The 17,074-nt window shown below is 36.7% G+C and overlaps 1 protein-coding gene and 1 long non-coding RNA gene across 2 annotated transcripts; one reads left to right on the top strand and one right to left on the bottom strand.

Moving 5' to 3' along the window:
• Positions 1 to 1,345: 1,345 nt before the first annotated feature.
• LOC122831382 lies at positions 1,346 to 2,104 on the top strand. Its single transcript, XR_006370683.1, has 4 exons — positions 1,346 to 1,360; positions 1,572 to 1,700; positions 1,792 to 1,849; positions 1,946 to 2,104. It is a non-coding gene; the product is annotated as an uncharacterized LOC122831382 (long non-coding RNA).
• A 2,476-nt stretch (positions 2,105 to 4,580) lies between these two features.
• Positions 4,581 to 10,493, bottom strand: LOC122831353 (sialoadhesin-like). Its single transcript, XM_044117475.1, has 9 exons — positions 10,299 to 10,493; positions 9,787 to 10,140; positions 8,762 to 9,052; positions 7,781 to 8,032; positions 7,387 to 7,647; positions 7,217 to 7,301; positions 6,334 to 6,423; positions 6,178 to 6,247; positions 4,581 to 6,102 (listed from the first exon to the last, which is right to left on the bottom strand). The coding sequence occupies exons 1-9, from the start codon at positions 10,465 to 10,467 to the stop codon at positions 6,067 to 6,069; spliced, it is 1,608 nt and encodes a 535-aa protein (XP_043973410.1). The 5' UTR covers positions 10,468 to 10,493; the 3' UTR covers positions 4,581 to 6,066.
• Positions 10,494 to 17,074: the final 6,581 nt, after the last annotated feature.

The following is a 17,074-nucleotide window of genomic DNA, read 5'->3' as shown; positions in this document are numbered from 1 at the left end:
AAGGCTGCACAGTAGGTAGCACTGTTGCCTTGCAGCAAGAAGCTTCTGGGTTCGATTCCCGGCTGTCAGGTCTAAGTACCTAGAATATCAAATTCAGACACAAGGAAGGACAAGAGAGTTAGATTCTTTTTACTCGCGAGGAGAACGGATAGAGACATACTCCAGTTACAATCTCTTCCCGCTCTGAAAATACATCTTGCCGAGCCCTCTCTTTTTATTGAAACAGGGTATGACCTAATCACAATGCACATTGCATCTCTAAGGGAGGAAACAAAACATTTGCAGCTGCAACGTGATTCACAGTTTCAGAAGATGAACTATAACATTTACCACGAACAGTATGACTGTATAAGGCTAATCAGCACCATTTCGCTACAAACTATCTGATTACAAACATGGAGAATAGGATGTCCTTCTGCTGAGGAGCTGTCTGATTAGACGCCGGATGTCTCTGCATCCTTCAGCAGGGCTTCCTTTAACATACTCAGAAACATGCTGATTAGTATTTATATAGGTTATTCTTTTAATTCTACCATTTCCCCCCTGAATAACATATGTAAAAATACCCAAATTCTCACACCGCTTCTGTTTAGATTTTCAACTGAAAAATCATATTTGAGAACTCAAACATTACATTCAGAGGAGAAAAATGCTAAGTTAAACACATGCAGTTAAACCGAAGAGAAAACTCTTGGTTCGTCTAAGAAGTTAGAATTCCTCGGCATCTCCCTGGACTCTTAGAAGATGCAAGCTTCGTTACTGACCAACAAAGTAGCTCGCATTCGCGAGATCTCTCATCCTCAGCTCTTTCTAAATGAGAGCTTTAATCTTTTCTGGGGCATCTCAACTTCACCATGCACATTAGCTATTCCCCAAGGGCGTTCTTTTATTTACAGGCTGCTGTACTCAGCAAACTTGGTTCCCTCTTTATTCGATCAAGTCTGGCTAGATGACGACTGTAGCTCCTATCTCTCATTCTGGTCCAAACTGCTTAACTGCTGGAATGGCATTTTGTTTTCCTACAATGACATCATTCACTCCGCTGACTCTGTCCCGTTCTTCACAGACGCAGCCCCATCCGCAGGATTCGGGGGGTTCTTTTCAGGGCATTTATTTAGCTGAAAAATGGCACTCTTCTATTCCCCAGACAGAGTCTTCAGCTTTCTACGAAATCATCCCCATCGCCGCAGCCTGCCAGCTCTGGGGGAGCTCCAAGGAACGCAAGCATATTGTCACATTCTGCGTTAACGCAGCCACCGTGGAAGCCATTAATAAAGGTCGCTCCTCCAGATCTATGCCTTTTTACATTATGCCCATCGCTGATGCTCTCTCTCGCTCAGTAGATTGCGCTGACTTTCAGGTAATCATCACTAAGGATGGAAGTTCTTATTTTACACCAGAAGCATTTTATTCAAACACCACATTGTTGCAGATTTTTAGTACATGTGCTACATTTATTTGTTTTCCATCTACAATTTGTTCATAGAAAATGTACCCAAAAAGCAACAAAATAATCAGCTTATGTCGTTAGGAAAGTCTGATTTCAATCTGTAACAATTTCTGGCTTCAAGGTCTGAGCTTTTGCTTTATAAGCACAAGACTCACTCTCACCACACATTTGGACAGAGATATAATCTTTGGCTTCAAACTCTCAAATCTTACAAGGTTTAGTTTCAGACATATGTTACAGAAAATTCAAGGTGAGTGGAACATTACTTTGAAGATTAAGAAGAATTCATCGACACTAAAGACTTTTACATGTTTATCTTAATCATTATTTTGGATTTTTAGACTTCTAGTCAGCTAATGATGGACCTGAAACTGTGGCTCTCAATTCTGATGGTTTGTGGTAAGTTTGATCTTATAATTACAATTCATGGAATATCACCATTCTATCACTATCTACTTGCTGAGAACATTTAACTGTTTTTGTGCATTTTTGCAGGGATGGCTGAATCTCTAATCTCGGGCAAGGACTGGCTCATTAATGTGCCATCAAGAATCCCTGTTCTTCAAAGTTCATGTGTGGTCGTTCCCTGTATATACAAGTATCCCAAGACAAAAAAAGTATTGAACAGATGGCGGGGATTCTGGAAGAGAGGGGACACAATCGTTGCATCAAATTTCATCGATTTGAGACTACCGAATGAGTTCCACATGCGATCCAGAATTACAGGAAAAATTCAACACGGCTACTGCACCTGGGAGCTGTATGGTGTCAGAGAAACCGACACTGGTCCATTTTACTTAAGAATTGAATTGCCACAACATAGAAGCAACAGTTTCTTACAAAATAAGGTGACCCTCAACATCTTCCGTGAGTATATTGGAGACCTTTTCAGTAATTCTAAACCATTTACATGTTTGAATAACTATTTAACAAGTAATTTTGTGAAAATTGTTGATTGTACAGGAGTTCCTAAGCCTCCCGTGATGTCTATAGAAGTCCATAATACAGTGACTGCCACCTGCAAAGTTACTCATGTCTGTCCAGTCTCTCCTCCCACATTCTCCTGGAGCCACAACGGAAGAAGGAAAACGCAGTCAAAAAAGGTGAATTATTGGTTGTGGTCAACAACGTCGACCCTCACCTTTACCCCTCAAGAAGCTGATTTTCAAATGCCTTTAAAATGTAGGGTGAGATTCCATGGCGGTAAGACTACAGAGGCCTCTCGGCTTCTCAGGTAGAGCACCAAGTAAATCTAAATATGGAGTACTAAATTAGAGCAATAATTTTAGAGCTATCTGCCATATTGCAAAGTGATTTTGCAGAAAAAGGCCTGATTTAGTAAAACTACAAAAAAATAATCATTTAGTAAGACAAGAAATTCTTATTGCTTCATGCTTTGATTCATATCACCTTTTGAGTTTAACATTGCCTAAAACTTTTGATTATGTGTTAGAGGCAAAAAAGTTAGGATTTTTTTTTTTAAACTTTCATGATTTTCTAATAGGATTTGTGGATTAATCTTTTTTTGCTGTTTTTCTTTCTTTTGCTCTTTATCTACTGTATGATCATACACTGACTATTAAATTTAAGTCATACTCCAAAGTCTACAAGTTTTCTTGTTCTTTTGTATTAAATCTTTAATCAAAATGCTAAGATTATAACATTGGTGCGTTTTTTTTATCTCTTAACTTTTGTCTCAATTATCTGGAGTGTGTGAAGTAGGGGACTGTTGTGGCTGCAGCCTCCCATTTATGGTGAATAGAGAACATAGAATATTTTATTTAGCACTTCAAATAGGCCACAAAGAACCTTCATCAACAGAGGAACTGCACAAATCGCGGCAGGAAATGTGGATTAAATATACATGAACCTTCCTCTGTTAAAAAGAATAAGATAGTCTTTCCTCTTTCAAAGATTGAGATAATTACCTTATGCACTATATTTAATCAATCAGTCAATCAAATTTTATTTGTAGCACATTTCAGCAGCAGGGCATTTCAAAGTGCTTTACATCAAATCAAACACAAAAACAAAATGCAACATAGAACACAAAACAGAACATTAAGTCAGATTCCATCAATAAATTTGTAATTGATTACATTTCAAATACAATCCTAAACAGGTTGGTTTTTAGTTGGGATTTAAAGGAAGTCAGTGTTTCAGCTGTTTTACAGTTTTCTGGAAGTTTGTTCCAAATTTGTGGAGCATAGATGCTGAATGCCGCTTCTCCTTGTTTGGTTCTGGTTCTCAGGATGCAGAGCAGAACCAGAACCAGAAGACCTCAGAGGTCTGGAAGGTTGATACAATAACGGCAGATCTTTCATATGTTGTGATGCTAAACCATTTAGTGATTTGTAAACTAACAACAGTATTTTAAAATCAATTCTTTGAGCTACAGGGAGCCAGTGGAGGGACTTTAAAACTGGTGTTATGTGCTCTATCTTCCTGGTTTTAGTGAGAACGCGAGCAGCAGCATTCTGGATCAGCTGCAGCTGTTTGATTGATTTGTTGGACAGACCTGTGAAGACGCCGTTACAATAATCAATACGACTGAAGATAAACGCATGGATGAGTTTCTCTAGATCTGGCTGAGACATTAGTCCTTTAATCCTGGAAATGTTCTTCAGGTGATAGAAGGCCGACTTTGTAACTGTCTTTATGTGGCTCTGAATTTTCAGGTCAGAGTCCATCACTACTCCCAGGTTTCGGGCCTGATCACTGATTTTTAGTTGTAATAACTGAAGCTGTGCACTGACTCTAGATCGTTCCTCTTTAGGTCCAAAAATAATAACTTCAGTTTTGTTTTTGTTCAGCTGGAGGAAGTTTTGGCACATCCACACATTTATCTGTTCTATGCATTTATTCAGTGATTGGGTGGGATCTGAGTCACCTGGTGACATCGTAATGTAGAGCTGTGTGTCATCTGCATAGTTATGGTAGCTAATATTATTTCCTGTTATAACCTGAGCTAGTGGGAGCATATAAATATTGAATAAGAGGGGTCCTAGGATTGAACCTTGGGGTACCCCACATGTGACCTTTGACCTCTTTGATGAGAAGTTTCCAATTGAGACGAAGAAATCCCTGTCCTTTATGTAAGATTCAAACCAGTTAAGCACTGGATCGGAGAGTCTGACCCAACTCTCCAGTCGATTCAGTAATATGTCATGGTCAACAGTGTCAAAAGCTGCACTGAAGTCAAGAAGAACCAGCACTGTGATTCTCCCACAGTCCGTATTTATATGGATGTCATTGAACAGAGGAACGGTCGGCCTACTATTTAAGTAGTTTGTCAACTGCACTGACAAGAAGAAAAAAGGGGAAGTAAAATAAAAATTACTTTGCCATTATCTTTGGCGTTTTACATTATTTTGAATCACATAACATATCACATATTTATGCATGGCTAACTTTTAAATGGTGATCTTCATCTTTGTGCAACAGTAACAAAGCATGCTCTGGTGTTCCGGCAGCAGCGCCACATGAAAAGAGATTTACAGAAATAACAATTCAGGTTAAACCAAGCCTCACACTTTATCTTTCATTTTAAGCAGTCTAGTATCATCATGCTGCAGTAAAGGCATAGTCACACTAATTTAGAAAAATACCAGGCAACAAACATTACTGATCCTTTGCTTCAATCTTAATTGTTTATTGTTGCAGGATAACATTGGGAGAAAAAGATCAATTTACAGCACTGGAGTTGTTTGGTTAACACTGGCATAGAGTGGCCTCCATGTTTAAAGTTCCTCCAGCAATAAGTTACATGCTGCTTGTAAGAGAATAACTGAAGAAAGACACCTGAGCCTCTGCAAAATGATGAGGATGAAGAGGCCTCATCTTGATTTGACAACAATCTCCCCTGGAAAATATTTCTCCCACGTGGCTGTTATCTGCTTCACATTGCTTCTTGTTTTATGAGTCGAACATTTTCCAATGTCAAAGAAGAATTTACAAATAAAATATGCAGTTTGTGTCAGCTGATATGGACAGCAATGCCAAAAGCAAAAACGAGGTTGAAACTTTTCACTTTTCTTTTTGAGTAAGAGAAGTTGACGTTTTGAAAAATTTCACAGAGGTTCGTAGCAACTTAATTCTAAGTTAATTCTAAACACACTTACATGCACACACATGGGTTTTTCCACACTTGACCAAGAATACATGCCTATCAACAACCACACTTTCTTTGTTTATTATTAAACAGTCATACTATTTAACTTAGTTTCACATCTACACTTATGAAGCTTGCAATCTTCCAAGCAAAAGAGGAAATTCTAAAAACAACAACACTTGCACAATATATTGAAACCAGTATGTTAAAAATACACGTAGGTACACTTTTACAACAGCTTAATAGCCATTATTAATACATGCATTTACAAGACTTATTTTGAAAAGTTATAGCTGTAAGCAACAGTGTCTTATGAGGCACTCAAATGTTTGAGAGTTAAATGTAACCCAAATATGTGCAGAATTAATTTCCTTTATTTAAAGGAAATACATTCTAAATATTTACACAGAACAAACTTAAAATATAATTAGACCATTAAGTACACACCAGAATATTAATATTTTTCCTCAAACAGGTAGATAGACTGCAGCTTTTCCTTTATTTATTAGACATTGGCATATATTTGATCATCCCAGTCAGTCTGAAAAACAAATACAACATAAAATTATTGTATTTACTCATGAATTTGTAAAATGAAGTAGAGAAAAATACATACCCCAACATTTCCACACATATCGTCATTCATATAAACATTAGAAGAATGTGGATCATCACAAATCTTGTTCCTGGGAAAACAAGTAAAATATTTTGAAAATAATTATAAATAAGATAAAAAGTTTGTTTAATTCAGTCTTTAGTGAGTGATAAGGACCTGTTTGAGGTCTTCTCTGGTGACTCCTGGGGCCTGTCTGTCATCATGGTACTCATGTTTAATTCCGAAGTGTCTCTAGGTTTCCCCCTGCTGGTGAGGTAAATGTAATTTTCTCAGAGGGGAGTCTAATATGCATGTCTTTGTACCTAGTATCCTTTCTCAATCAAGCTGAGGAACTCTTAACCCATTTAACAAACAGTCACAGACCATCCATCCATCCATCCATCCATCCATCCATCCATCCATCCATTTTCTTCCGCTTATCCGGGGTCGGGTCGTTGGGGTAGCAACCTAAGGGAGGCCCAGACATTCTTCTCCCCAGCCACTTGTTCCAGCTTTTCCGGGGGAATCCCAAGGCCTTCCCAGGCATTGGGAGAAACAGCCAAGAAACAGCGTGTTCTGGGTCTTCCTCTGGGCCTCCTCCTGGTGGGACGAGCCCAGAACACCTCCCCAGAGAGGCGTACAGGAGGCATGAAAGAGCAGCATCTCTACTCTGAGTCCCTCCCGAATGACCAAGCTTCTCACCCTATCTCTGAGGGAGAGCCCAGAGACCCTGGGGAGAAAACCCATTTTGGCTGCTTGTATCTGCGATCTTGTTCTTTCGGTCATGACCCAAAGCTCATGACCGTAGATGAGGGTAGGAACATAGATTGACTGGTAAATTGAGAGCATGTACACTTTCTTTCAAGTGCTATTTGGAAATTGCAATAAACAATAAGGCTAAAAACTTTACATAATTACATTAAATTGTACATTATTCTATCTGGAAGGTAGATAGAATAATGTATATTGTATAATACAAAAAAAGAAAACTGTTTCTCTTGTAACACTGATTGTTTGCAGATTTCTTTACATCAGCAAATAACATTTATATTTTACTCACCATTTCTTATAAACTCCCACTACAAGTATAACCAACAGCAAGAACCCTGCTGCTCCACTGGCAATAAAAATGTAAGGCATCATCTCTGTTAAGACAGAAATCAAACAATGTATGTTTATTTTATTCGCTATGTTTGGTGGTGATTCTTGAAATCTGATATCACTTCATACCATCATGAGGTACAGAGAGTGTATGGCTGGCCTTCCCTTCGATGTTAGATGCCAGACACTGCATAAACTTGGAAGGCTCAAAGTCTTTCCAAAGAATCTTTATGGTATAGAAACCATTTTTATCTCTTGTAATTTCAGGCAGAATTTTGTCAGAATGTTTAAATGTGACGGTGCTGGCAGGATTGGAGTCCACAATACACTCACACTTCACCCAGTTGCTCTCTGCTGAGCATGATGATTCAGTCTTTATCTCAGGAGCATCTGTAAAGGCAAAAAAAAAAAAAAAAATCCCAGAATGCATTTGGAATCAGCTATGAATTCATATTCATTCAATATTTTAGTTCCAATCTTAAATATTGTCATTACGGTATGTCTGTTATTTTTTTTTACTCACATAAAACATTGAGCTGGACGGGCCGTGAAACATTTTTTCCCTCATCGTTGATAGCAGCACAATACATTGCTCCTATTGTTCTGGAAACATTTGGCACTATGTAGAGGTTTCCCTGAGAGATCTGTGCTCCAGTTTCATTGTGCCACTCATAGCGACTGACAGGAGGGTGAGCCTCACCGGAGCAAGTGAGATCCACAGTTTCTCCCTCCTTTACGTCGACCTTGTACTCAACGTTCACATTCAATGGTGCATCTGCATGAATATATAAAAACAGCTATATATTCATGCCATATTAACTAGATTGTTTATGATGGCATCTGGTACAACAGCGTCATGAGAAAGTAAATCTACTGACATTGTAAGTCCTCATTTGGTAGTTCAGCTTAAATACAATGTAGAGGCAAACAGTATTTTAGAAACATGCCATGACAATATGACAATTAATTATAGCATCAATATCTATGCAAAACTCTGTTTTATTTGTCTTTATTTAAACAAAATTACCGCTACATTGAATCACTGAAAGTTGGATCATGTTGGCTTTCTTAGCTCACAATGTTTAGGTGGTGAACTGGAACATTAATTCATTAATTTTAACCTGGCTGATATAAATTTGTTGGATGAACTGGCATCCAACCAGCCAGTTGACTAGTTTATTGACAAACTAGCCAATTGGCCTTTTACAATTTGGTAAAAAGCCAACAATGACATGGCATACATTTATTGGTAAATAATTTGCAAAACAGTGAATTCTTAACACTACCATGCAGTAAAATGCAACTTTGCCACACCACCTCTTGAGCTTTTTACACCTCAATGTGGCTTGTGTCGCTTATGCATATATAATGTTCTCTACATTTTCACTTCTCTTTTAGAAGGTTTTTTCATTCAAAAACATTTTTTATGTGACTTGAAGAACATAGTAATTTGGTTTTAAATGCAAAATGTAATCAGGAAAATATTATTCTAATCCACACTTACATTTTACTTGAAGGAGCTTGGATTTCTTTTGACTTATCCCCCCCTTGTAGGTTACAGTGCACTCTAAAGGCTTGTTGTGGTCAATGTGAGTCGGCCGAAAGCTCAGAATAGATGTTGTGTTCCACTCTGCATTGCCAAGCTGTTGAGACTGACGAATCTCCTCTCCGAGGTGACTCCACTTGAAGTCAGGAGGAGAGGCAGGGCAGGAGTGAGACACAGAGCAGACTGCAGACACATTTTGTCCCTCCTTAATGTCCTCTTCCACCGAGAATTGGAGAGGATTTGGCTCACCTGTGTTAACCAGAGACATCACAATAGAGTATTAAAATGATCTATGTTCAGTAATCAAAAAGAGAAAATGAAAATGTTTCATCCTGTGTTAATACAGCCTAGTAAAAACCAGAGCCTTGTTCTACACTCTGCTTCTTTCAGAGGGTCTGGGCTCTTGGCTATTGAGAAACAATTGCTTGCTGAAGGTCTGGACTCTGCCGAAGTTTTAACTTCCAGTTTTAATTTGGGGCATTTTGCTCATTTGGTAAATTATATAATATGCTTCATGTCATTAAAATGCTTTGGCTTGTTGAGTTTTCAAAAAGTAAAACTAATCAGCTGAGCGGTCTAAAAACATAATATATTTTTATGTCAAATTAAATTATCTGCCGTGAAACATCAGTAACTAACGTAAACTGATATGCTCCATATATATAAAAACAAATATCATGGCCTTTTTCTCATTTCTAACTGTTTAAATTAATTTATATTTTTTAAGATTTATTTGCTTTATTTCACAAGCAATTTCTTAATGTTTTGTTTCTTGAACATTTTTCTCTACGCAAAAACAAAAGTAAAATTTGTAAACTTTTGGATACCGTAAAATTTGTCTAAAATTGGTTAAACCCCTAAAACAAGTGCAAAAATCAATTCAAAATGTTATATTTGAACTAACTAGATACTGAAAATGCTCATAAATGTCAAACATGACAGCAACACTGAAAAGGGAAAGAAGAAAATAATGAGCTGCTTACTTAGAACTGAAATGGCGATACTGTTTTCGTAGGAATAGCTGTCGTAGTTCTTAATTTCTATTCTAAAATTAAAAGGCCCCACGTCGCTTATTTGAAGGGGGTCGATCTTCAGAGAGCAGTTCTTTCCTTTCAGCTCCCCAACAAGCTCAACGCGATTCTGATACTGCTCTGACATCTGTCCAGAGCCTGAGTGAAAAATTACGCCATTTAGATTGTTCCAAATCCCAGTGAATTCATATTTATTTCCTTCATCGGGATAGTTAAAAGAGCAGGGGATCACAACACATGAGTCGATGAGCCCTTTAACTGAGGGTGGAGATGTGGACGTCCAAGATGAGGCTTCACTTTCAAACTCTGTAAAATATTGAAACAAAGCAGTAATTTCATGTAACTTATGAATGACATTCTACTACAGTAAAGTCACATGAAAAGAAAGTTTTGGAAACAAGACTGACAAAATTAGCATCTCATAATTTATAACAATTTTATAAATTGCACAGAATATACCTTACCTTTCAAATTAATGCATGCAAAAAAGATAAGCCATTTGGAGGCACTCATCTTATCTTCATGGGTGAATGGTAAATGAAAGAAATACGATGGGCATGCAGACTGCAGCTGCTTTTTCATTCCCGTGACAAATGACTTGTCTAGTTTCCATTCCACTTTTATCAAGCCCATGCGTCACATACATGTGCACATTTATCATCTGCAAGTGTGACCAACAAAAGGACTCTACCAGACCTAATCTTAATTACGGCTCAATGACATAAAATTATGAGGAAGATTTCAAGCATGTTTAAATTTGACAGTTAAAAAGACAATTCACTGGATCGCCCTTAATTTCTCTGCGGTTTGGATGACGATGCACGCTCCATCATCATCATCATCATTGAACTTCCAGGAGGAGTTGTCATGCTGGATTCATGCACAGGTACCACTGCTGCACCTGTAACAACCTGGATTTTAACAAAGGTGCATGCTAAAGATGAGAGCACAGACTTTTAAATTGTACATTTGGGCAGAAAGTTAAAGCAACAATGACGGAGAACAAAAAGAAATCAAGAAAAACTGCTCACCATATTTAAAACAGCTTTAAAGTAATCTTAATGCCAATCATAGCATAGATCTCTGATTGATCAGCTCAAGGGATATGGATAAAAAAACATATTTTGCATTTCGTAAAATCCTCTATGACTGCTAATAAACTAATGAAAGTGTACTTTCCTCTAGAATGATTGAGGAACAGAAACCTCAAAATCAAAAGGAGAAATAAAACATAGAATGAAAAAAACAATTTTAGATTAGACTACCAACATTAAATGAACTAATATAGAATTTGGATGCAACTTATGTTGCCATGTGGACAGTTTGCCATGTACAAACATCCACTCTGTTTGTACACAGAGTGGATGTTAAAATGAGCCAAAGAAGAGTTATAATATTGTTGCAGTAAAGATGTCAGCCTGTCAATCTCTCACCTCAGAAGTCATGACTTTTATTTATAGAAAGATCTGCTTCTGAGAAGGGAGTGAAGTGTTGTGAACTTCTGCACGACATTATACTCTAACAAACAGTCTATGAGAAGTTACAGTGTAACAAAATCCTACATCAACATTTTTTGTAGATAAATTGTATAAAGTTTTCTGAAACTCTGCAAGGTTTACAGCAGGACTTTGAATAGATAGCATGCAAATAAATAAAAACACAAAAACAATGTTTTATTTTTGACTGCTTAAGATTTTTTTTTAAATCTTTTACAATTTTAGAGTATGTGTGGTCTTACTGATTTTGAAAATCAAAAATAGAACTGTATATTTTTTATTATTATTTGTAATTGACTTTACCAAATGTACTGTATTGTTACCTTTGAATTTTATTGAATGGACAAAAACTTTGATTTTAATTTACAGAAAGTCCAACCTTGTTCAAAAGTGTTTCTTTCTTCCTTATGTTATTTAGCGTGCGCCGTTGTCCTTACTCTCATGTTTCTATACATTTGTTTTAAATAAACTTCATAAAACAGAAAGAAAAGCTGAACCTAAAAGGTTTTTTATATCAGAAACCACAGGTTTCCTGAGCTTCTTCCAGTCGGCCAACAGACTTTCACTTTAAATGAATACACTTTAATACTAATAAAAAGGCTTAAGTTAACCTTGGTTAGTAATTTTTTTTTTTTTTTTTTTTTTTTTACTACATATCTAAACCTGGGTGAGTTATTCTTCAAATGTTGGACAATAAACCACACTTTCACTTTTTAACTGTTTGGCTGTACGTCCTGATTAGAAAAAAATAGACTCAACTATCTTAATTTTTGGCACTTGATAAGCATCATGTTGGGTTCACTACTTTTGACCCACAAACATGAGAACAGGGAATCAGATAAAGTGTACTTTAACAAAGATGAAATGTGAGATGGTGAGGATTTTGTCCTGTGGGTGGGAAGCCGAAGTCATCAGAACTCTGAGGGTAGTTGAGAGAGATGGTGAGTTGAGGGTAAATTGGACAGATTGTATTCTGAGGGAATGGATTGATCTTACTTGAGGAGGTTATCTTCTGCCAAGGGGAGTGGTGGGGTTGAGGTCTCTTAGCAGGGGGTTCTTGTGATCATACTAGTTCCAGTGTGTGGTCTTGACAGAGAGTTCTTTGGAGGTAGATGGAAGAGGCTTTGCGGTGGAGGGCGGACAGGTAACAGTAAGGTAAGTTATTGTGAGGAAAGGAGGGGGCGGACCGTCTGATAGCCAGTTGTGAAATCAGGAACCGTCAATGAATCTAGAGCTGAGATGAAGAGGGACTAGGGCAACCAGTGGGTAAAATCCAAGGCAACAGAAAAATAATACTCAAGGTAATTTAAGAAAATTCAAAAAGCAGAGTACCATAACTGGCAAAACACTCAGACACTGAAGTGTCGCTCCTCATGCACTCCTAGATGAGGAGATGATTGATCACAGGTGCGCTGAATCCAGACAGGAACGCCCTCTATGAAGGAGCTGCCTCTTAACACCATCTAGTGGATGACCAGGGAAGCAGCAGACAACAGAAAATCCACACAAAGACCAAAACGTCCCGGTTCTCAACAGTAAGGACTGGTATGTGCTGTATAACGCAATTTGTTATTATTCCATTGTTAAGTCTCTACAAGGTTGTGACAATAACTGGCAAATTTATTGTCTTAATAGTTTGTATAATAGTTAAAACTTAACTTAATAGTTAATAGTTTGTATCATAATATAAAATTCCACAAGGGGTCAATAAAGATAACTTTAGCCATAGATAGGAAAGACTTTTTGTGATCTATGGTGGAACAGCATTGAAGATGACACTGATGTTAAATTACTGTCTTGATGAGAATAGGCACATTTTTGTCCATGATGATTTTCATTCTTCTTTGCACAGTCAGATCGAGGCACAACCGGTCTCAGATTAAATAATTTTTTCACTATATGCCTCTATATTCACATTATGTTTCTATGCTTGCTTGTTATTGTCCTGTCCAGTTCATAAAACAGAGAAAAACATCTGGACCTAAAAGGTTTGTCACATCAGAAACTGTGTGTTTCCTGAACTTCTCCCTATCTGTCAACAGACTGTCATGCGGTTCAATGAGGGGATTCAGACCTTTTTCACAAAAAGGCTTAACCCTGTAAAGCCCACACCATGAAATAACTGACAGAAAATTCAAATTCTTTGAAACTGGAGCCTTTATTGGTCCCTCTGAACAAACAAAAAAATTGTTTTTCAAATGTCATTTTCCATATATGAGTTTCATTTTGTATCATATTTGATACATCGGGTCACAATGCTCAAAGATTATTTTTTCTTGAACAAACAAAAACATAGTAAAACACAAATAACTCAGATAAATTGTTAATTCCAAACATACAAAGTGCTACAACAATGCAGCAATAACAAATCCACCAATGGAACTGGCAGGGTGGCAGTCTCGAGAACATAACATTTCAATTATTTTCATCTTCATCGTCCCCTAGCTGTTCGATGTCACTTGAATTCCCATCCATAATCATATTCAGAATAACTTCAACAGTGTATGTCTTTGCCACCTAAAAAAAACACACAGGCACAAAAAACAGAGTGTTTATTTTATCTTTGAATTGGTCAGTTTTTAATGAAAATAAGCAAAAGGTGCAAGTTGCATATCTATTTTTAAGCTATAAATGTACCAAATTATGAACATGCAAACATGTCATTAGTTTATATGAAAAAAGACTGTACATTGGTTGACGTGATGTAAAATACATGAAGTACAATAAAAGACAATTGACTGATTTTTCAAGTTAACTGACCCACTGTATCAAATTTGATACATCACTTTTCAACATGGTTTTACAAAGAAATTATGATAAAATACTAAGTAATTTTACATTGCATCAACTCAGTAAGTGTTCCTATTGATAGTTCACCCCTTAACCTTCTAAAATTGGCAAAGTTTTCCTGCTGAAAACGCATGTGTCCCAGTCCTTTGCCATGGCAGTCTTGTAGTATCAGTGGAAAGGCCTCTGGTGAGAAAGTTATTACCCCCTGTTGGATTATCAGTGCATTACATGTGTCTAATTGTATACATTGGGCTTTTTAGGGAAAAAAATGTCACACTGCTCATTTGGAGGTCTCAAAAACTCATGTATCACATATGATACATTTGGCGTTATAGGTATACTTGGTTAGTAACATTTTATTTCTACATATCCACACCTGGATGAGTTATTCCACAAATGTTGGACAATAAACCACACTTCTCTCTGGATTAACTCATTTCCAGGTTTTTCTGGAAGACATACAAAAGAAAAATGTCACAAATTTTGAATTCAACTCAACTCAATTAAAAAATTATTGTTGACTCAGAGGGACATTAGACGGATGAGGTTAAAGCATGACCTGAACAGTGCTTTTACTCATATACAGAGTGGCATTGTTGACAACTTTTTTAGCTTCCCTAATTACAGTGTAACTAGAAAGTTTAAAGGGCAGAACACCAAATAAATGATTTTATATTCCTGCATTGTATTATTATAGAGCAAGAAAAGTCAATATCAGAGCTGTACTTTATCAAACAAATTTGTTGGCAAAACTCTTTCCACAATTTCTCAAACTTGTAATCAGTTGCCTTCCCAATTTGCCACCTCTTCTGCTTTTGTGTGTTCTGTGTGGTTTTGGTGACTTAAGTACGAATTTAACATGTCTTCTCGTTCTTGGTGCTTTCTTGCACTGATGCAATTCAAAACACTTATTCTGTGAACACTTACAGCATACTTGGATGATTTCTGATGATTCTTCTTGTATGTTACAATTGTTGTCCAACAACTGGTCTGATTTAGCTATGAAAAATTAAAGCTAATGGCAATTATTAACAAAGTTACTAATTTATATTAAAATTATGTAGTCAGGGTAAAACCTGACTATCAATAAACAATAGCCACATAGTCCTTATTATGGATAGAGGTCATGAAAATGACTAGGTATTAAAATTAAAATAAATAAATCCATGTTTTAGAACAGGAAAACTACACATGTATGGAACACTGTGGTTCCCAACTCTGATATCAAGCACCACTGCAATGCATATTTTAGATGAGTCTCCATTCCAGCAGACCAGATTCAAATGATTGCATTAACTCCTTTGTTGTCGCCAAATACAGCAGAAGCCTGTTAATCACCAATTCATATAACTCATGTGTGTGGAAGCAAGGAGAAACCTGATTATGAGTGGGTATTTGATGATCAGAGTTGGAAACCAGGAAGCAACTAATATAACAAACATTGCATCCATATACAAGAGCATATATAACAACAACAACAAAAATCAGCCGTGGAATTAAAATTCTTTAATCCACAAATTCATTAAGCGAACAAGCTACCAGAAGTAAAATCCTGAAAATATAGAAATATAATTAGAACTAATCAAATGATGCAATGATTAGAAACCAGATTATTTAAAATGAACTTTAAATCCATAACAGCACAGAGCTTTCTTCCCTGAAACTCCTCTTTCTTCTTCTCCTGGAAACAAAAATAGGTTGATGCAAATGCACTTGTGAATGAATTTGCATTTGAATGCAGTTCTTCTACTCTTTGTTCCTTGTCGTACTGTCCTGGGTGGCACAACACAAAATTGATTGGAATGCTAATGGGCTTTTTTTGGATGAGGAAAGGACAAATCCTATCGTGTTGTTGATGAAGTGCTTCATTCGGGTTCTGCTCGAGTTGAGGTTAAAATAAAAAAAACTCTTTAGTTAAGAGATTCTACAAAACAACAACTCTTAAAATCTGTTGAAATTAGACAGATTTGTAACAAACCAAGTGAATACCCATTTAACATAAATGTAGGCTAACAGAAACTGAACAATCTTCTGTTCTTCTTGAGAGGTTTTCTTAAAATAACCTTTCTGGCTGACTGCAAGAGGAACTATATGACAGCTTCTGTTGAATTCATTTAAGCAAATAAAGAGAAAACTTTTGAAGGTTTTTCAGAGAACAGGAACAGAAACTAACGAAATGGGAAGACAGAAAACTCTAACTGACTATGATGCTACACTGTATGCAGACAACTGGACAAACTGTGTTCTTGAGTATTAAATATTTTGCAAAACAACTTCAGTGTTCACAGTCATTACAAACATACATACATATGTATATGTGAAAGTAAAAAACACTTTCTAAGATATCTGTTTCAGCACAACTATTAGGTGGCTATTAGTTCTCAAAATTATTGTCAAAAATAAACAAAATCTATAAATTTTTTCCCCATATCAATATTCATTCATCTTATCTCTGAGATCTTGACTGCACAGCCACTCCGTGAATAACTCTGATGTGTGTGATGGTGCATAAAAATCACAGGCTACTTAGAAGATGCAAACCTTTTACTACAACTCTGCTGTAGGAAAGTATCTTCTAAAAACTGGCTGTAGGTTTGGAAAGTGTTTTTTTTAATGAATACCATCAACCTGAAGAGGTCTCACTAATTTATTTTTACTTCTTCCAGCCCAAACTGGTTCTCTACCTCCAGCTTCATAGTTAAAGTGGAGTTCTGTGCCTGTTACTGGGCAGACACAGTCCAGATCTGGTCATTCAAGATTCACTGTCATCAGTGAATAAAACCTGACCTGGAGTAAATCTGTCTTCAGATATGTTTTGTCCCAGTTATTACATTTCAACTTATGTGTCTCACTCTGTGCTGTTTGTGTTTTCAATTTCCATTTAAAATACTATTCAAAAGAAAACCCGTCAGTCCTGCTTCTTGTATATTACACCAACTTAAATATTGCTATCT

The sequence above is a fragment of the Gambusia affinis genome, linkage group LG05 (genome assembly GCF_019740435.1).
Source record: "Gambusia affinis linkage group LG05, SWU_Gaff_1.0, whole genome shotgun sequence".
Classification (NCBI taxonomy): Eukaryota; Metazoa; Chordata; class Actinopteri; order Cyprinodontiformes; family Poeciliidae; genus Gambusia; species Gambusia affinis.
This window is presented reverse-complemented; position numbering and strand designations above follow the sequence as displayed.

Bases quoted from the DNA above. Each gene is read 5' to 3' on its own strand.
- LOC122831353 (XM_044117475.1), bottom strand. From the start codon at position 10,467: ATGGGCTTGATAAAAGTGGAATGGAAACTAGACAAGTCATTTGTCACG. The intron at 7,648-7,780 runs GTGAGTAAAAAA...TTGCCTTTACAG, and splicing joins CGTCCAGCTCAATGTTTTAT to ATGCTCCTGAGATAAAGACT. The intron at 6,103-6,177 runs GTATGTATTTTT...TTTGTTTTTCAG, and splicing joins ATATGTGTGGAAATGTTGGG to ACTGACTGGGATGATCAAAT.